This window comes from Stegastes partitus, unplaced genomic scaffold (assembly GCF_000690725.1).
Source record: "Stegastes partitus isolate 25-593 unplaced genomic scaffold, Stegastes_partitus-1.0.2 Scaffold441, whole genome shotgun sequence".
In the NCBI taxonomy this organism is placed as follows: Eukaryota; Metazoa; Chordata; class Actinopteri; family Pomacentridae; genus Stegastes; species Stegastes partitus.
Genome location: NW_007578172.1, coordinates 94,210 through 115,122, shown reverse-complemented (window position 1 = coordinate 115,122; position 20,913 = coordinate 94,210). Strand labels below are relative to the sequence as shown.

The 20,913-nt window shown below is 39.2% G+C and overlaps 2 protein-coding genes across 4 annotated transcripts in view; one reads left to right on the top strand and one right to left on the bottom strand.

Moving 5' to 3' along the window:
- Positions 1–3,059, bottom strand: part of ano10a (anoctamin 10a) — a 35,346-nt gene extending 32,287 nt beyond the window's left edge. Inside the window, exons 1-2 of one of the 3 annotated variants that reach the window (XM_008286196.1) lie at positions 2,983–3,059; positions 764–874 (exon numbers count right to left, since the gene is read on the bottom strand). The gene's annotated coding sequence lies outside the window, so the exon portion shown is untranslated. Of the gene's footprint in view, positions 1–763; positions 925–2,982 lie in introns of all 3 variants that reach the window. The other 2 variants (XM_008286195.1, XM_008286197.1) reach the window with 2 other exon arrangements.
- Positions 3,060–3,253: 194 nt separating this feature from the next.
- Positions 3,254–20,688, top strand: abhd5a (abhydrolase domain containing 5, lysophosphatidic acid acyltransferase a). Its single transcript, XM_008286194.1, has 8 exons — positions 3,254–3,303; positions 4,158–4,238; positions 9,171–9,256; positions 10,058–10,433; positions 15,752–15,906; positions 16,368–16,479; positions 16,683–16,869; positions 18,076–20,688. Exons 1-8 carry the CDS (start codon positions 3,272–3,274, stop codon positions 18,163–18,165), a joined length of 1,119 nt encoding a protein of 372 aa, XP_008284416.1. The 5' UTR covers positions 3,254–3,271; the 3' UTR covers positions 18,166–20,688.
- The last annotated feature ends 225 nt before the right edge of the window (positions 20,689–20,913 follow it).

Sequence of the window (20,913 nt, the reverse complement as noted above, 5' to 3'; positions counted from 1 at the left end):
CAGATAACACATCGTTATCCTTATTTGTGACATAAAATGTCATGTCGGAGTCGGAATCCAAGACTCTTAGTATGTCAAGGCTATTTTTCATGGGTTCTGTTCGTTTTTCCTAAAAACATGTAGAATAGCAAGGTTTTCAGATTGTTAAGGGTCAGATTATCAAGTCACGACTGTACATAATTAGACACCACTAACATTAACAAAATCCATCATTTCACATTAAAAGCGCTGGTAGGTAACTTTTTTTTTTTTTTTTTTTTTAGATATTTAAGGACTTGGGGGTGCTATTGTGTGCTTAAATTAAATCTGAATGTATGTACATGACAACAATTTTGTGACAAAAGGGATGTCAGCCCAGAACAAGTAAAACTGGCAGTCCATGTAGTAAAGAGAAGCAAACATGCAGGAAATGTCAGTAACAGGCTTCCACAAGGTGTGTCCACAGCTTCCACACCAAAGTATACAAAGTAAATCACCAGCAATAAAGTGATCTTATCAGTAGGAGGGGAAACATTACAACTGTGATCTACAGTGGGGTGAATAAATGTTATTCATAAATTGTAAGGAGAGTGAAGTAGCGATTAGACGGCAGATCCAGTCTATGGACAGAAACAGCTGAGCGGCTCCCACACACAGACACACACATTCAGAGGGAGGGGCTTGTGTGGTGAAAGGCAGCGCTGTTACATGCAGACAGCTAATATTAATCCACAAGGCTGAACAGTTTTGCCTTCTCTGTGTTTCGGGACAGCACGGTACTCACTCAGATCTGAGTCTGTGTAGGAAACGGCTGTGCTGCGGCCTCGGGGAGGGAGCTGATCCACGGACAGTCAGATCAACATGAAGCTGTAGGTCCGAGTTATTCCACGTCACGCTGCAGCAGCAGAGCAGACTTCAGCTGTCACACCCTCCAACCTTTCAGCCCTGATCTCCCGCAACACCCACAGTTCACAAATCAGAGCTACTCTTCGTGTAAAGAAAACAGATTGTCACATCATGTCTCATTCCGCCTTTTTCTTGCATTTATTTATTTTTTGTTAATTACAGTTTGCCATGTGGGGAATAAATTCCACCCCAAATTAGGCATATATATATATATATATGTGTGTGTGTGTGTGTGTATGTATATATATATATATATAGTACAGGTGGAATATTTAGCCTGATGGTGTTGGAGAATAGATTAAGGTGATGCTTAAATCAATATAATTCCTTCTCTGGGGGGCTCACACGTCCTCCAAAAAGTGAGTCATTTTACAGTCTAGTGCACGGCTAGATTCCTTCAGGCCCCACAAACACATAGTTTACCCAGCCAGGTGTTTTGGGCGTGTACTGATTGAAAATGCACAGACTGTTTAAAGGTTCCTTGTGGAGTTTTTAGCCCTCAGCAACACTTCTTATTTGCAGTACATACTACACCTGCCCTTCCAAGGAACTGTTTGCACACCGTTGAGGCATGCTGTTTCCTTATTATACTGTGCCTTAAACTTTGATCATCTTGCTCATACACCCATCACAGTTTGTGGCATGAAATCTCCTGTCCATGTGCTCCAGGTGGCTCAAGCTTCATTTTCAAGAGAAACACAGTGATGAATGTAATATCTCTTTTAATTTTTTGTCAGTGTGGCAAGAGCAGCATGCTGGCGTATTGCAAAATGAGATTGGGTGCAGTAGGATATCCTGATACTTCTGGCGTCCTGCATTTGACATCCTATGTAGCGGGACATACCAAATGTTTGTCTGGGATACAGTATGGGATGCACCCACAGTCCTACCAGTGATGTCACACTACTTGTAGGGGGCAATATGCCAGTAAAGGTATGGAAGAAGATCATTGCAAGCTCATATATACGTAATAAATTATATATTTAATATACTTTAGAATTTAAGTGTTTTAAGGGAGAAACATGCTTGAGCTGAGTTTGAGCTTAAGAATACACACAAGGCAGTTTGTTAAATAACACTGAACATTTACCTAATATCTCCCACTTTGAGTTTTGTCTGAGATGAGACAACTTTTATCAGTTTCATTAATGCATGCTGATGTGTGCCATCACATAATTCCCACTCTAGCTAGATCTAAACCTGCAGATGTCTAATCATCGCTGTGGATCCTTTAACATATATTGTTTCAAATGCTTGTCAACATTTCTTACAATATAATTTCTTTAGGGTTTGTTTTTAGTAATACAAAGTGATCTGATTTTTTTTTTTTTTAAATAACATACTCATCACCAATTAAACATGGAGGATATGTCATTGTGAGATAACAATAGTTTTTGAACAGTTCATTTGTTGTATTTCTGCTGGTCACCAAAAGGAAATGATCCCTGTGCCTGCATGTAATGTTATTCATGAGTTTCCTTCACTGTACTGTCTTGTTGCCACTGTAAGTTGCATATTGTAGGCTTATAAACCTGCCATACCAAGATGAAACTAATGGGATTAATCACAGCAATCTTTCATTTAAGCGTCCTTGTAAACCAAATCACTGAGCCAACATAGATAACAGACCTTTTCACAGCAAACATGAAACAAACATCTTTCACAATGGTTTGACTCCATTGGACAGCAGTAAGCTGTGACAGTGACAGAAATAAATACTTTTATGTATATTGCAATTACTTTTTGTACTTCTTTTCCTCATGAAAGTTCATTAAGAATGAGAGATTATAAATTAGGAAAAACTGAATTAAATGTTTGTACATTTTAAAAGATGGCTTTGAAATGTAATACTATGCTGAGTGGACTCGGATAGTAATAATAATGACACGTATAGTTAAGATTTAGCGAGCTAAACCAAACCCTCAAAATTATTTTAATACTTTTAATGACTCAGGATGACTTCACTTCGGGTTGATGCCAAAGGGAACACTCTACTGCGTACAAAAAGCTGTCAGCCCCAAGAAAATAATCTTGTGCTACATTTATTGTGCCTAAACGGTGTACAGCAGAGAAAACAAATGTAATTTAACTACTCACCAAAGCCCTCGTCTCTGCTGAGTAGCAATGTTTACAGTAGATATTTGACAGAAAAGCTACTTCCGCAATTCCTCAGCCTCGGTGGCCGGGTGCGTTTGTTTTGTGTTATATAGTAGAAAAGTATCGCTGCGGTGGGCGGGAACGAACCAGTCATGGAGTTAAGAACAGCGTATAGCAGTGGAGGCGCTCGGTGGAGTTGTCAGAAATGACAAATCAAATGCCCACAACCGACGTCAGAGTCCGTCGGGGACCATGTGACCGACAGAAGCGTCAAAGACGTTGTTGGAGTATGGCTGAGCAAGGGGGGACAGCAAACATAGGGTGAGTATTTCCACTAACCCACTTCATGCCTCTGCATGTCACAGTATACATCACCACAGCAATGCAAATATATGATTCAACACTTGTTTTATGTGACGGCGGGACTGTAGTCTGTTGAACTCCAAATAAATGTTGTCATACGCTGTCGAAGTTAAATCAGCTGTCAGGAGTCAGTCAGCGAGTTCAGGTAAACATCGTCCTGGTTGCCCCCTCGTGTGTTCGCACACATACGGCGGCAGAGTGAGTCAGTGGGTGTCATTTAACAGACCATGTTTGAAGATACTTTCTGAAACCCTGAAGACACATGTAGCCATTTATGAAAAAAACAGAGGCATAACTTTTAGAAATGGGTACAAAAAATGTCTTGATCAACATAGTTGTAAGAGTCTTTGAATATTTAGGAAATTCCTTCAGAACAACTGTAAATAAACAACTTTAAAGGGTTTTTGAACATACTGTTCTAACAACATAAATAACAAATGAAGAAAAGACACAAGCTGGCTTTGTGACCAAATGTATGCTGACACATGACTACTACCTGTAGCTAAGGTCAACACATACATGGGGCCCACAAGCTTTATCATGACACTAAATGGAAACATAGTGCTGGATATAATATGTGTTATGTAGCAAAAACGCTTTGAATACATTTTGCGCTTTCACTCTGTGTACACAAGTTAGTTTCTAACAGTATCAACCGTTTCTAATCGTTTAGAGGAGATAACATCGTGGTGATGTCACATATTGCTGTTAACCACTGGGAATTCACCAGTGTGCTCTTAGAACTGCTGTCTCGTCAGTCACAGTGTCCTTTGCCCTCATCCGCTTATGGTTCCAATGTGTTCTGGCTTCAGGGTTGTTCAGAGAATGCTGTCCGTTGTTGGTGCTCACAGTGTGGCCAGCAGCATGTGGGGCTACGTGGACACCACAATCAGGTAATGCTTGTCCTCGACCATCCACTCTAACCCCACAAACCCATGGTGTAGGCCCGCAAAGGTCTCATATGGTGAACATTCCTTTTTTGTTTTGTTTTCATAACTTTTTAAGACATAAGTAAAAGATATCTGCATCTTTAGTTACCTCACAACTACATTGCTAAACAAGCCAGTAAGAATCTTACTGGGCCGGTGTATTCCTATTAAGAAACTACAGTCATCCAGCCTGAGCTTTCCATAATCCTGCCCCCTCACTGCCTCACAGTGCTCCAGGTTTGTTTTCTGTCTTGAGCTGCTTTGCTAACTCTGAAAGGTCTCAGCAACAATTAAAGCACACCAAATGTTCAGCTGTTGGCTGCAAGAGTGAACACAAGAGCCTTCATATACCCCCAGCATCTGAAGAACAAATAACCCAGTGGATTACTTTTATTGTTGGTGGTCATGTCAACACAACAACAGGAAATCCTTAGTGTTAGCGAGTTGTGCAGCTGATGTGACAAAGGTTAATATTAGCTTTGGCTGTATACCCACACGTCAGAACTATGTGGAAATTATAATTGCAAGGGGCAGTCAGAGATAATGGAAAATTTAAGACTGATTTAAAACCAATAAACAAGCGGACCAGGTGAGTTACTGTGTTTTCATGTAGGCTGTTGTGCTTCTGTTAAATCTCACCACAGCTGTGTTACTCCGTTACATCAGTTTACTCCTGCCCTGCTGTCTGTGCCAATATATACTGCATTTTAATACAAATAAAATTATCAACAATCTGTTCTCATCTATGGGCTGCAAGGTGGCTCGGTGGTTAGCACCGTTGCCTCGCAGCTGGTAGGTCCTGGTAAGGACACTGGGATCTTTCTGCGTGGAGTTTGCATGTTCTCCCTGTGGCGGTGGGTTCTCTCCGGGTTCTCCGTCTTCCTCCCACACAGTCCAAAAACATGCTGAGGTTAACTGGTGATTCTAAATTGTCTGTAGGTGAACGTGAGTGTGCTTGGTTGTCTGTCTCTAAATGTAGCTCTGTGATAGACTGACGACCTGTCCAGGGTGTCCCCTGCCTTCGCCCTGAGTCAGCTGGGATAGGGTCCAGCCCCCCCACGACCCTAGTGAGGATTAAGCGTTGTATAGATATTGGATGGATGTTCTCATCTACATATTTTTATGCCTCTGTTGACAGACAACAGAACAAGTATGAAACAGTGACTGGAATGAAGCACATTCAGAGTACGTGTTAGCCAGCCATCACTTCATAGCCATTTTGTTGGCAGCACTAAAATATAGATTTTATAACTGCTACGTTGTCAAAGTCACCATGCACATGAATTAAAGATACCGCCTGGGGGGTGAAGACCAGTATATCCATGTAAAATTATTGCTCAGAGAGAAATTTAGAAGCAACAAAGTTCTGATCTTGCATACATCCATGTTTTGCTCTGTGCTGTCAATCACAGACTTAGAAAGAATCTTCTTCTTGAAGGGGGCATGAATGGCAGCAGATCAGGTGTATTTGTAATGGAATTGTCCAAAATCTCTTGACATGCTGAAGCATTCAGAGTTCCTTTCACTGGACCTAAGGGGCCAAGCCCAGCTCCTGAAAAACAACCCCACACCATGATCCCCCCTCCACCAAGCTTTACACTTTGCACAATGCAGTCAGACAAGTACCGTTCTCCTGGCAGCCGCCAAACCCAGACTTGTCCATTAGATTGCCAGATGGAGAAGTGCGATTTGTCACTCCAGAGAACGTGTCTGTACCGCTCTAGAGTCCAGTGGCGGTGTGCTTTACACCACTGCATCCGATGCTTTGCATTGCACTTGGTGATGTATGGCTTGGATGCAGCTGCTCTACCATGGAAACCCATTATATGAAGCTCTCTACGCACTGTTCTTGAGCTAATCTGAAGGCCACATGAAGTTTGGAGGTCTGCAGTGATTGACTCTGCAGAAAGTTGACGACCTCTGCTCCCTATGTGCCTCAGCATCCGCTTAGTTGCTGTCATTCCCAATCGCTTGCATTTTGTTATAATACCACTGACAGTTGACTGTGGAATATTTAGGAGCGAGGAAATTTCACAACTGGACTTGTTACACAGGTGGCATCCTATCATAGTACCATGCTGGAATTCACTTAGCTCCTGAGAGTGACCCATTCTTTCACAAATGTGTGTAGAAACAGTCTGCATGCCTTGGTGCTTGATTTTATACACATGTGGCCATGGAAGTGATTGGAACACATGATTTCGATTGTTTGGATGGGTGAGTGAATACTTTTGGCAATATAGTGTAGGTTGAGCTTTACTAGTGGTGTAGAACAGGAACCTACAAGATAATAACTCAGTGGTTTGTCAAGCAATTGGTGTTACTGAAGCACTCTCACAATACACTTTCTAGCATCGAACCCCACATAGGACATAAATGCCCTTGTTTGCCAGTTTGTTAGGTATCTACATAGTAGCAGTTTAATACAACAGTCCTGTAGGAAATCCTTCCGTCATGGTTTTGGAGACGTGTTAACTTGACTTAAAGGTAATTTTGCCATTTTTGTTATTTGTCATTTTGAGATGTCGTTTGTCTTCTTCATTGCTGCTGTTGACTTAGCATATATTGTGTTGTATTAGCAGGTGTTTCTAAAATTATTCAAGCACATCTTTGTAAATGAGGGTAAAGTTTCTATTAGAAACCTCTCCCAACACATGATGAGTGTATAGGCACAAAATTAGGGATGCAATAGGAGGTTATGTTCATCAATTCATCGACTAGTTGTTTTATCTATAAAATATCAGCAAACAATGACAATTGTCCATTGTGTTTTCCCAGAGGCCAGGATGACATCTTCAAGTATGTCACTTTATCCAGCCAATAGTCCAAAACCCAAAGACATCCATTTACCAAACATACTTGACAGAAAAAACTCTGAATTTGTATATTTATGTAGCTTGAACCAGGAAGTGTTTTTACTTAAAAAAAAAAAAATGATTCAAGCTATTAATTGATCATCAAAATAGTTGGAAAATGACTTTCTGATTAATTGATTAATTTTTCATTCTTGCAGCTCTACACTACATAATATATAATGGAGCTCTGTGTTCAAGCATTAGTGGTTGTGGTGTTTTATATACACAATAAACAACATCTGTCTCGTTAAAGTCTTCCGTGATTGTAACTGTCATTAAGTAAGACAACAGCACATAAATCATTTTTATATTATAATATTATTTATGCATTGTTATAGGTTATCTTCTGGCTTACACACATACATTTGCTGCTTCATGCTGCACATTTGATTAGTGAGTGAATGGGAGGCCTATGCACAGAGTCGGTAGGGAATACCATGTAAAACACCCTAATGTGATTTAAAAAAAAAAAAAAAGTTTGCAGACAGGAGAAAATTAAGTTATGCATTAAGAGCTGTAAGGGCCAGGTCGCCTCTCTCTTTCTACCACAGCTGCTTCTTCATTTTATGTTTTCTCTCATGATCATATAAATGTTTTTTCATAGTTTTATTTCTCATTGAAGTTACTAATAAAGCATGTGTTTGCCTATTTTGGATGCGTTTATTTATAAATCTGATTTTAAAAGAGATAGATAGATAGATAGATAGATAGATAGATAGATAGATAGATAGCATAGGTCAGGCAGTGACACTTGAAGTGTGTGGAGCAAAACAGACAGACAAAACACCTTGTATATATTTTATTTTTTATTATTTTATTATTATTATTTTTTTCTACAGTTATTTTACTTTATTGTTATTCTTTTCCTTGCTCATTCCTAAAGCGACACCAACAACAGCCAGAACCAAATTCCATGTGTGTTGCGTACATACTTGCTGATTCTGATTCTGATTCTAGATGTAGATAAATAGTTCAATTTCTTCGCCTGCTTGTTTTTCAATGGGAGAGAGAGGCCGAGAGCTGCAGTTGTGCCCTATACAGCTGTGTCTGTACACCTTCACATGCAGATTTTGAGTCTTTATTGTTAGTGCTCTAATTGTTAAATGTAAACAAAGCTGTCTGTTTGGTTTTAAAAGCTAGCATCTAGGCGCTGTCCAATATGTTCCAGGCGCTGTGGATGTTTTGATGTGTTCCACGATGTTTTTCTGTCCACTGTCTCACGAGAACAGCACCCTCTCTGTGTTCTGGGACATCTGTGTTAACAAATTAAGGCCTGACCATGTGCTTTTTGCAGAGTTAGCCACATCAAGCAGCTGATACAGAGATCATGGGGTATGACGCTCTCACAATAAATGCTGCCATTTAGACATTTATTTCTGATGCCGTCATCGGCTCATTTTTTCGTGTACTTTTAAACATGTAACCTGAATTTGAAAATGATCTTTCTTGATCTGGCATGAATTTTTTATAATTTTTCCACCGTGTTTAACACAAAGGTACTTGTGTCACACCATGCATCAATGTTTGTGGGCATATTCTAAGGCTACCAATTACAACACAACCTGTTATTCGATTTTCTCCCACAATAATGGGAGAACGAAGCCAGACTGAAAGTACAGTATCCTCCATATTATCATTACAAAAACAACATTGCATTCATCGTATCCTGTTCTGTTTGAAAAACATCATCTGGTTGGACATGATGACGAAAGATGATGAAATTTAATTTACGTTTCATGCTCCCAATAAATTTGCTGTGAAATGCAGGCTACTGAAAAAGAAATGCTGGAAATTCATTCATGCTTTTATTTATTTTGCTATTTTTTTGGCAGTTATGCCTGTACTTGTATAAGCAGCAGAGTCCAGAAATGAGGTGAGAGAGACGGAGCTATGAGATACCACAAGGGGTGGTATGAGCTTAAGCCATCAGGCTACCCGAGCAGCCCTTTTTGTCTTTTATATGCGACGTATACAGTAAAAATGTGCCTTAAAAGAAAGAAATTAATACTTCTAAAAGAACTTGTCCTCTGTATGTGTGTAGGTGGTGCTGGATTCCTAACTGGTTGCCATCCTGGTGTCCCACTTCTACAAGCCAGCTACAGGCTGCAGAGGATTGCATGCTGCGGTGTAAGGATCAGCCGTCTATTTCTCTGACTTTTAGTTTCCATATCTGACCCTCATAGTGTGGCTTTATTATTAGTCAAAAGAGTAACATACTACTTTATTTTACAAGCAGTTAGCAGGAAGTGCCACCATGACACTCCCCAGCTGTGGTCACTCATTTATGGTGGACACCTGCTGGGCTGTTAGTCACCACAGCACTTTATTTTTGCTGGACAGAACCCACAACAAGTTATGTGAATGTTTTACTCCATGCTTACGAAAAGTCTGTCACGTGAACCTGGAAGAATTCAGGAAGTTTGAAGATTTAGAAACATTTTAAAACACAAGAGGTTCTGATACATTTAGTAAAGAAGTAATGCTGATTCTGCACTATTTCAAGGTTAGCAGTCAAATGTAAGCAAATGTGTGTCATTGGTCATGTTGACTCCTTTTCACTTGCTGTCATTGTTTACCTGTTTGGCTTTGTCCAATGTTTCTAGCAGAGCATTTCTGACAAAGTAGCATTACAATAGTGGGAAACTTGGCATCAGAACTAAATAGCAAGGTCAGAAGTTGGATTGTTATTCTAAGAGGGGCTTTCTCTGCGTCAGATCACAGCTTTGTAAAAAAATAGATCAGCTGTATGGAAAGCTCAGTCAGACAAGGCCGATACCACCGTGTGCCAAACCCACAGTGAAACATGATGCTTGGAATATTTAAATCTTGAGGAGTGTTGCTACACTAGAGATGGAAAAAATGATTTCAAACTTTTATTAGGTTTACCTCTACATTCCTCTCTTCTCTTGTGCTTCCTTTTCTTTTCAGGTGTCAACAGTTCTTTTACCAAACAGTTCATTCCTATCTCCAGTGGCAATCTGCTTTGGACCCTTACCTTTTGCAATGAGAGCGTCAAACATAAAACTCCCATGGTTCTGCTGCATGGATTTGGAGGTGGTGTTGGTCTTTGGGCTCAGAACCTGGATGCTCTCTCCCAGCGTCGGCCCATCTTCGCTCTGGACCTGCTGGGCTTCGGTCAGAGCACCAGACCTCTGTTCTACACAGAAGCCCAGGGAGCAGAGGATCAGTTTGTGGAGTCTATTGAACAGTGGAGGACTAAAGTGGGTCTGGAGTCCATGATACTGCTTGGCCACAACCTGGGAGGATACCTGGCTGTGTCATATGCTATTAGATATCCAGGCAGGTGGGTGAAGCTTATGGGATTTTTCTTATCTTTCTGTAGTAATTTAAAAGGGATCAGTCATCCTTTGGTGCTGATCTTGTTGATATGGGCTGCATTTGGTGTTCTAAAAGTCAGGAAATGTGCATGTAGTTCCATCTGAAACTTAAAGCAAATTGCATTTACTAACCGATACTGAAGTATGGCAGGTTTTTTAATATTGACAGATCAGAACTGTGGCATCAGCTTGAGTCAGGTTTTTAATCGTCTTAAAATGTGGGTGTTTTGGGCATAATGAAAAATACTTTATTTTTATCCCAGAAGGGAAATTCAATAATGCACAGGAGCTCACCTTGTTTAAATGTTATTTGATGGTCAGCAAAGAAATTGTTAAATAAAGGAGTGGGTGACAGAGATTAAATTAATACTGCAATAATTATCACTGAATTACATGTAACAGTTATTGACTTTATCTGGATTTTTCCTGGGGCTACAATTTGCAATTGCTTTTGTGATAATTTCTTTAATGTAAGAAAATTGTGCAAAATGCCCATAAACTCTAGTTTTTCCTGAACATCAATGAAAACCCAAGAAATTGAGTTTGCTTTTTTACAAAACAGAGAATGTCAAAAAAAAAAAAAAACTTCATTGGAAAAGCAAGTTCAACAGGATGTTTGGTGTTTTTTTTAATCAGTTAATCAATTTGTGCTTTCAGCGTTTAATATTTATTGTAGCAGTGAAATACACTGTATAAGGTCAAACTCTTTTCTCAGTAAGCTTTTTCAGCACTTAAGATTATTAATTCTTTCATGTCGACTTGAGGACTATGATTTACAATATCCAAGTGTGAGAATGTTGTCATTATGTGGTTAGCAGTGATTATGGCATAGCTCAGCATTATATACTGTCATCATCCAAGACATTATTCTCATTACGCCTGCCATTTTTGAGAAAGTCAGGTTAATACCCACTGCCTACATCCGATGAGTCGGACTTTACCCTACCTAGTGAGCAGCAAACAGCACTCCGACACAGTTGCGTAACTAAAGTACATAGCCATGCATGACAGTGGGCGATTTGGCCAGAAGATCATACAATGATCTTCTAGAAGTAGAATCACAATCCACAACCTGAATCACAATTCTCCTCACAGATAGAGTTAAACTTGTGATCACATGATTCGTTGTACACAGTTGTACGGGGTGGCTGTGGCTCAGGTGGTAGGGGTGTCCACTGATCACAAGGTTGGCGGTTTGATCCCCAGTCCCTCCTCATGCTGAAGTGTCCTTGGGCAAGACACTGAAACCGAAGTTGTTCCTGATGACATGGCAGCTCTGTTGCCATTGGTATATGAATATGTGTGAATGAGAAACACATTGTCGTGATCGGAGTATCACTAAGGTAGAAAGGTGCTATTTAAGTTCAGACCATTTACCATTGTACATATGATTGCCTTGATACAAAGTCTGTCACTTGAGCTTAAGGGTATCTCTAAATCTCTTATTTATTTGGAATTTTTTGGCCTTTTTGCCTTTATTATATAGGACAGTGAAGAGAGAGACAGGGAAGTGGGGGAGAAGAATGGGGAAAGGACTTGCAGCAAAGGGCCATGAGTGGGATTTGAACCTATGGCTGCTGCATCGGGGACTGTGGCCCCTATACAAAGGTCGCCAGCTCAAACGAGTGAGCTATAGCAGCGGCCCATTTATTTTGAATTTTCTGACCAGAACAGGGGATCCCTCTTCTGCTCTGACGCTTCTTTCAGGATGTTGGTCTACTTGCTGTTATTCTTCATCTATATTCTCTATGCAATATAAGCTACTCTTTCAAGCAGTGTAGTGCGTCCAATGGTTGTGTCATATTTGTTTTACAACCAAGCACGTTTTACTTGGTTTATGTGTAGCAGGAAAGTTTGGGTAGTGTTGTTATTTATTGTGCTGCTGTCATGGTTACAGATGTGGCTTGTGATCATAGTATCTGTTGAGTGACTTGCGGGATCTTTTTCAATTTTTGCACAAACATTTACTTTGACTCAATGAAATGATTCAGTTTTAGTTGGTTAAAAGTCGCATCGACCTAATAAAACATGTTTTTGGCTCAAACTCAAGTGATGATAAAGTGATGACGTTTTATATCAAAATGTCAAAGGTCAGCTTTACTGGGGCATCATCATTTTCTGCAAAAACATCTTTCTGGCCAATATTCAATGCTATAACTCAGGAAGGTGAGATTGTGTCCATATTTGACTTTTGGCCAGATACAGAATTGGTAGCACTAATCTTGGGTGCTCACCTTGAAACTTTGGAGACTCTATAGATCTTCTTTGCTGCCGGGCTGAAGATGTACGTGAAGCATCGTCATTTTAGAATTTGTTGCTTCTTAGCAGCAACATCCGTGTTTGAAGCATTGTCTACTATCATGGGTGTCCTTTCCGAATCCACTTTATTGGCCAAACATTAATATATCCATTAGCTTTTATTAATTTCCTTCAAAGTCTTTACTACATATATTATATAAGCCTAGACAGACACAGATTTAAACTCAGTAGGAGTAAGAGGAGCTTGTTTGGAGACTGCACAATAAATAACAAAGTTGTAGTAAATCTGACTAATCCTTTAATCACTGGTGCTAATAGTAAACAGAGTTAAGAACAAATGAAGTAGAACCTGCCCCAGGTTCTGCTCAGAGGAGAAAAATGACTTTGCACTGAACAGTGTTTTGAATAATGATTCTGCCCTTTTGCTGTTAACATGACTGCAGCATAACATGCCAGTATGAGTACAGGATACAGCTGTAGTGGTGTGCCTGTAGGTGCTGGCAGCTCGTGATAACAGCAGTGTCCTCCAAGCCTCTTTCTCCTCCCACTAGACTCTATCTCTCCTGAATCATCTCCTCTCACTGCGTCCCCAGCTCTGAGCTTCCAGCAGGCGCCCAGCTCTCCCTAAGGGACGTCTGATAAAATGTCCTCATTCCCTTATCACCCTCCATCATCAGTAACGCTGAATAAAATTCCCTCTTCCTGTCTTCTTATTGTTATCTCAGTGTTCCAAATGGCCTTTAAGTTATAACTTGAGATGCTCTTGATCAGGGACATATGTCCTTATTTAAGCTGAACTGTGCTTATTGTTAATGTTATGGCCTAAAGAGACTTCTTGCTGCATACTTACACCACTAAAGTCCTACAGTAAAACTAGTCATACTGTGTGTAATGTTAGACCATGTAGTGCAGCTGACACAGATTTTAAATGGTTTCTGGTCTAGTGTGTATTGACTGTAGTGTTCACAGTGCATATTAGGATAGTTTCTGTTTGGATCGGGGCGAGGAATTCACAGCTATTCATTCATATTTCACATATAGAAGTAACAACCTACTTTATTTCAATAGCTTGGACAGCCTTCTTATTAGGTACAATAGCACTGTATTGACCAGAGTTATTGTTTAGATCATGGACCACATTATTATCACTACAGTAAACTCAAACAGCAGTCAAACGGTTATACAGGTTATAAATACAGTTTAGGCAGAATATCTAAGTCACTCTATGGTATATGGAAATGAAACTGAAACTGAATGCATATGCACTTTAACCTAGCCTAAGATTTTTCTAGTAAAAGGGGAAGTTTTTCTTCACACTGTTAAGGCTAATTGCCTGTCCAGAAGGAATCCAAAGGAAACTTTGGATATGTTGGATTTCTCTGTATAATTTTGTAAGCTATTTTCCTTACTATTTTAGGTGCATTGAGTTGACATATGTCGTAAATTGGCACTATATAAATTAAACTGCTGAACTTGTGTAAAACTTATCTGATCATAAATACCACAAACCTGGCATCACATATTGCCAGATCTACAGTATCTCCACAGTGCTGTGTCAGTGCTGGAGAACTGTCTGGTAGCAGCTCATCACCATTCTGCTATAGGGAATGTGATGTTTAGGCTTGTTTGTATTCTCTAACCTAGTCAGAATTATCTTGGTGCTAAGCCCAGGATACCACAATTGTGCCACTGCAAAGAAGTGACAGGGAGAATTGTTTTTAACTTTGTCGTGCATCGAGGCAAGTGCTGTCATTTAAATGGCTACTGAAATCACTTGCTGAAAGGCTTGCTGTACTACATGATCTAAATCTTCTTAGAAACGTACCTTTGTCTGCCCGTAGGTCGCTACTGAGAGGCGTTGTTGCTTCCTGTAGCAAAGGGGATTTTGAAAACAGTAACACAGATAGTGGAAGGGTAGGAGAAAGCCTGATGAAATGGGACGTGGAAATGGCAGGGTTATACCTGCAGTCTACTTCCAGTGAGTCAGACTACATTTTGCCTGTAATTTAAAGCAGCATCGACTGACGTTGGAGCTGTGGAACCAGCTGAAAGCATGAGGCTGATAAACAGTGTTATCAGTTTGTGAAGTCATTGTTCTAGATGTGTTGTCCATATACAAATGAAAACCTGTTTAATATTAGCATTCATTAGTAAATTAGTGGTAGCTACATTTATCTGTGGGTTTTGTCAGAATTTTTTCTTTGGAGCTTATGGGCTTTAAAACCGAACAAGTAGCTAAATGAGACTAAAATGCTCTGTAGAGATGAGAGGAGTGGCAGAATCACGTAAGAATTCTTTAATCGTTTTGCTTATAGTAATTCTATTTCACACTGACACATAATCATTTTAACCATTGTTAATGCAAAAATATTGATTAGTACAACCTAAAATATAAAGATGTCCCTGAATTAAAAGAAAAATTCCGTTTGCACTGCCTGTGTTTTATTTTCTTAGTTATTCCTGTTGGATAGCAAAAGCTTTTACTCACCAGGTGCACTCTAGAACAGTAATGTGGCACTCTCTGTACCTGTACAGAGTCCATCAAAGCAGCAGCACGACTTCAGACGGGCTATAATCAGCTCCCCAGTTCAGCTGTAATACTTGGAGGTAAAATAGAAAATCACCTGTGAAGTTATAAAGAAAATTCTCTAATTTAAATGCCAGTCCAGCCTGAACCTTACCTGCTCTATCTGAACTAAATGATTATGAACATTGTGTGCACAGTTTTACAATACAAAAGATGTTTATAAATGATAATTTAGGTGTGTTCAGACAAATCACTAGACATAGAATAACCTATTTAATAATATGAATGAACACATTCCTAACTCTCGTGCTACTAGTCAACAGACACTTGTAAAGCTTGGGCTAACTTAGTATCAGGCTTCCTAGATTTCATCAGTTAAATGAAATATAACCTTATCTCAGCAAGAAAGCCAATAAGCTATCATAGTAAAGTACCATAGTGGGTTAAACAGCAAAGCACAAGTGCATTTATATTTATTTATTGGTGTCTGACATACAGAGTGAAGCACATCATCCTGGTGGAGCCCTGGGGTTTTCCTGAGGGTCTAGACACAGTAGAAGCTGACCGTCCTATCCCCATGTGGATCAAAGCCCTCGGTGCCATGTTCAGGCCCTTCAACCCGTTGGCTGGCCTACGACTGGTAGGACCGCTGGGTAAGACTGGAGGAGGAAGGTGGCAAAAGACAACACAGCACCACAGTGCAACGCAGTTAGTTTAGATAAAACCTTAATGATCCCTGAGAAGAACAAATGAAGTAGTATCAAACATAACAGAACTGGAAATCGTAATATTAAACTGAACTGGCTGAATATCTGGAGCATATAGAAAGAAAAGTAATGAAAATACATGCAATATGAAACTAAATGAAACTGTTCATAATGAGGGCAGCTATATGGTTGAAAGAAGGCTTTGTGAAGAGTAAAGAGAGATGAGTTATTAATCATTAAAACTACTTTAGCTGAGAAACTGTATTATTGTAAATATTATCTTAAAAAAACTAGCTGGACTGATAGTTACAGCCTGTGGTACGAAGTAGAATAGTTAGAAATAATGCAAAATGTAATGAAGCTGCCTTGTCTCTTAATGGCAACATGCTCCTCTGTGGCCCCCTCAGGTCCCTCTCTGGTCCAGACCTTGAGACCTGACTTTAAGAGGAAGTTCTCCCCCATGTTCAGTGACAACACTGTGTCGCAATACATCTACCACCTCAATGTGCAAACCCCCAGGTCTGTCCTTTTGTTCCTCTCTGTTCCTGTTACCCTGTCACACCTCATTAGTGCTACACTTCTTATTAATTACGATTCCAATAACTTATTCAATACCTTTGCAGCAGTTACTCAAATGTTACTATCCTGCACCATGTCTCGTCATCAACACTTTCTGTCCTCCCTCTGCCCATTAATTGTTCATTTTTCTTGTATTGTCACAGTGGAGAAACAGCTTTTAAGAATATGACTGGTCCCTGCGGCTGGGCAAAGAGGCCAATGCTGCACAGGATGGACAGACTGCATCCTGACATCCCCATCACCATCATTTACGGCTCCCGCTCCAGCATAGACAGCAACTCAGGAAGCACCATCAAAGAAATGAGACCACACTCTCATGTGGACATCATAGTAAGTTCATGAAAGTATCTTCCTTTGATTTCCTTTTTGTATCCTTGCTGTTAGAGAATTACTGTCTTCTCCGCATGTTAGTTTCTAAAGATGAGATCGGATTCAATTCGGTCTCAATCAATCAATTTAATTACACATTAAATATTGCATTACAGAGCTCTGGGTCAAACTCTCCCTGGCATCAGACAAAGCAAGACTACTCCTGTTGCCCCTGACCCTTCTTTTTACTACTAAGTCACGTGATGCCTGTTCAGGTCGTAAAACAACTGATTGGGGCCCATCTTCATCACACTGAATGGTTGCATCCTTATATGGACGTCTTTTCCTCCGTCTGTTGCTTGTCTTGTGAAACCATAAAAGAAACAGACCCAAGCAACTTCTTCAAAAGAAGACATTTCATGACTATGTGCATATATGTACCTTCTTTTATATTTGAAACCTTAAGGACTATACTTCACACATGATATAATATATTTATACACAACATTGCTCTTTATGAATTAAAAAAAATTAAATATCTCAACTTAGTATTTGTAAAAGTTCTATTTTGATTTTGTATTTCTTATTTACTATATTTGTATAACTTCATGCATGGTAAGAAATGTGGCAAAATACTTTAAACCAAAAACTCTACATTCTACTTTTTGGCTGAAATTTCAACTTAATTTAATAGATGTGGATAGAAAACCGAATTTATTAGACATAGTTTTGAAAGGCACATACGCAAGGTATGTACAGTCCCACAATTTACACTGCAAGTCAGGACAACAAAAAAACCAGGACATTGAAGGAACTCTGTAAAACTTGGTACCGTGATACAATTGTGGCAAGGTATGATCACTGAACATTTGAACAGATTTTAGAGATGTAGATGGGAATACCTGCCAGAGGGTGATTCCATCAATCAAGCCTTTATAACAGAATCTTTTGGTCTGATGAGGGAAACTGTACTATGTGGGCAGAGCCTCAGGCACTATGTCTGTTGGACACAGTGAAGCATGGTGGTGGCAGCATCATGCTATACTTACAAAGACAGTAAGACTGGTCAGAACTGAGTGAAGGGAAATCCTGCAGAAAAGAATATACAGAGGTATACAGTATACAATATACAGAGGTTATTGAACAAAAACTTGTATATATACTCTTGTATATTTTCTACTCTTTTAAATCACCGACTTTCCTTCTGTTTCTCAACCTTCTCTGCAGACAATCCGTGGAGCGGGACACTACGTGTACGCTGACCACGCTGAGGACTTCAACAATAGAGTTTTACAAGCGTGTGATAAAGTGGACTGAAAGCAGAAGTGAACTTGGTTATTTAACTCTGGAGAGAAAGGGGAGCACAAATAACAAACATCACTGAATCAGCTGATGTGGAACCTCAGGATCCCCTTTTCCCCAAGAAAATATAATAGTGTTTATACATTTTTAAAAAAAAATTCTCAAATGAGCAGTAATCTGAGTTTCACTTGTACATCAAGACACACTGAAGTGTGATGAACAGAGGCTCTGAGATAGCATAGTTTACCAATTCCACTATTTAATGCTATTTATCAGAATCTTTAAATAATGCCTGGGGGAATATGTCACATGCCTCTTTTCCATTCCACTATTAAGCACTAAGATAATTAGTGTGATAGCTTCTTGGTCAGTTAAGTGAAGAATTAGTTATACAGTATTTTCTCAGAGCTGTCTCTCTCTCTCTTATGTATGATGTAAAAAAAAAAAAAAAAAAGAGGCATTTTGAATATCAGATATTCTGCTGAGCACAACCACAAAGCGCTAGTGTTAGCGTGAATGTACATTATTGTTATTTTATAGCCGGTGTAGTCATCTGATCCAAACATGCAAGAAAATATTCTGAAATAGCTGTTTTTTATAATATTGTAAAAATCTTTCAAAAGTCAACTGATATCATAGGTTTGTATATTTTGGTTAAAAAGTAATGCAGTCACACAATATTTTAGGATACCAGTGTTATAATATAATTATAGTTACATATCAGACTGAAACAGAACCAGTGTTCAGAAAGCTCAGTTACACTGTCATGAATTAAATGTGTCCTGCGCAGTGCTTAACCTGTGGTTTGTGGTTTGTCCATATGATTCTCTTAGGAAGTATTCTCTTTAGAATACAGTACCACTGCATCGGCACCAGGAGGAGGTTTTAGATTATTCTGCCGCTGACAATAACCTGTCTCTCCTCTGTGTTTTAATATGGGCTTTTGTTTCAAACTCGCTTGTTTGTTTCAGTTGTGTTAATTGTGAATGCCATCGGAAATGTTGTTGTAGCCTCCAAGCTGGTGTACAATTTATGCCTTTGTTTTTCCATGGCTCACAGACAGTAAACAATATGCTTGTGTGGCAGCATAAAGGAGCCAAAGCAGCAGTGGTCCAAACAGTATTATTGTAACAATGGCAACGTATTTGCCTTAATTTATGGATTGTTTATTTTGGGTGAGGGCTTTTTTTCCCCAAAACCCTCAATGAAGATAAAGCCTTAAATTTATAATTTAGTTTTGTACTTTTTTTTGCTGGACTCTACTAGAACTTAATGTGCCTTTGGACCGGAAGGTTATTAAACCAGTTTTGATGCATCAAATGTTATGCTGTTGTGTTATAGACGTCTGCCTTTGCAACATGGCACTGTGTCATCAACTTTGCTCGTTAAAATGTCTCTGAACAGAATCTTCTTACTCTACACCAGCCTCCATAATGAGTTCTGAAAATTAGAAGCAGTGATGATTCACATGTTTCACCTCTCGGGCTATGTAGACTCTACAGCCCTGTGCTTTGATTGGTGGATATTTGTACCTGCTGCTTGAGAAGAGGAGAGCAGACAAGATGGTGATCTGCAGAAAATCTCCATCTTTTTTTGTACATGGAAAAAAAAAACACATTTTTGCTTCTATAGTCAATATTCAGGCTCTTTAAATGCTAAACAATTTAGTGAATTATTACAAGAATACTGCACATATCAGATTATGATAAGGAAAAATAAACATTTTAATAATAATGTTTATTTGATAAAGTCCCCTATAAACACAAACATTAGACAAATGAAATAAATGATGCAAAAATTGAGAAATATTTCATGGCCTGATATCAGGAATCTGTTTTTTAAAATGTCAGTGTAATGGTTAATTTAGGTTGACATAAACAAAAGCAAACCCAGAGCTTGCTTCCAGTTACAACAGAAAGCAGGATGTGTGGTTTGTAGGCAGGACAGGTTTACCAAAAGATGCTCGCAAGTTGCATTACAGCATGTGTGGAATCCAGCGTTTTTGAAGCTTGACCAGATATTACAAGCTGCACTGGTGTTGCCTGTATTTCACTGCATTCCTTTTTAAATATGTCTTTGACAGGTCCACTAATTTATTAAAGTGCAATACTAAATCACTGCAGTGCCCCTTAATGCCAGCAACTGCAGATGCAATGTAAATTTATATAATTTGCATATTAAAGTAGGAATTCTGCAGAGGGACTCACTGGACTCGTATGCTTCATTATCTTGTGGTGCTGGTTTAGAAAGGCTATTGTTTGGCCTAAAATGTTTGAATAGTTTCATAGTTATTGTCAGTAGTACAAAGGGCAGAGAACAAATGTTTGGAGGCCTTAGGAATGAAGAAAAGGGGCACAACGTCTACACAGTCAAGAGGAAATATATTTTGCCGACTATAATGAGCTTAACAGTCGTTGTAAACATGTAAAGAAAAAGACAGTTTTTTTGTGCAAATTGTTATTTTTATTTTGCTCCTAATAATGTACCACCATTTCTACCATACTGAAAATGTAAACACAAATAAAATGTTTGCCATAGTATGATCGTGGTTTACTTTCTTCCCTGCTTTCTGCCACCCGTGAATAATTCTTCTCTACCTCAGGTTTGCATCATGTGTTTAATCTGCGATGCAACACTTTCATTCTGCTTCTACCCCTCTTTTGCTTTTCATTTTAATGGAGCAAAGGTGACAGATGAATCAATATTTTTTCCTCCAGCTCCCCTTATCATTTTGGAGCTGTCAGCCCTCTGCCAGTGAGAGAA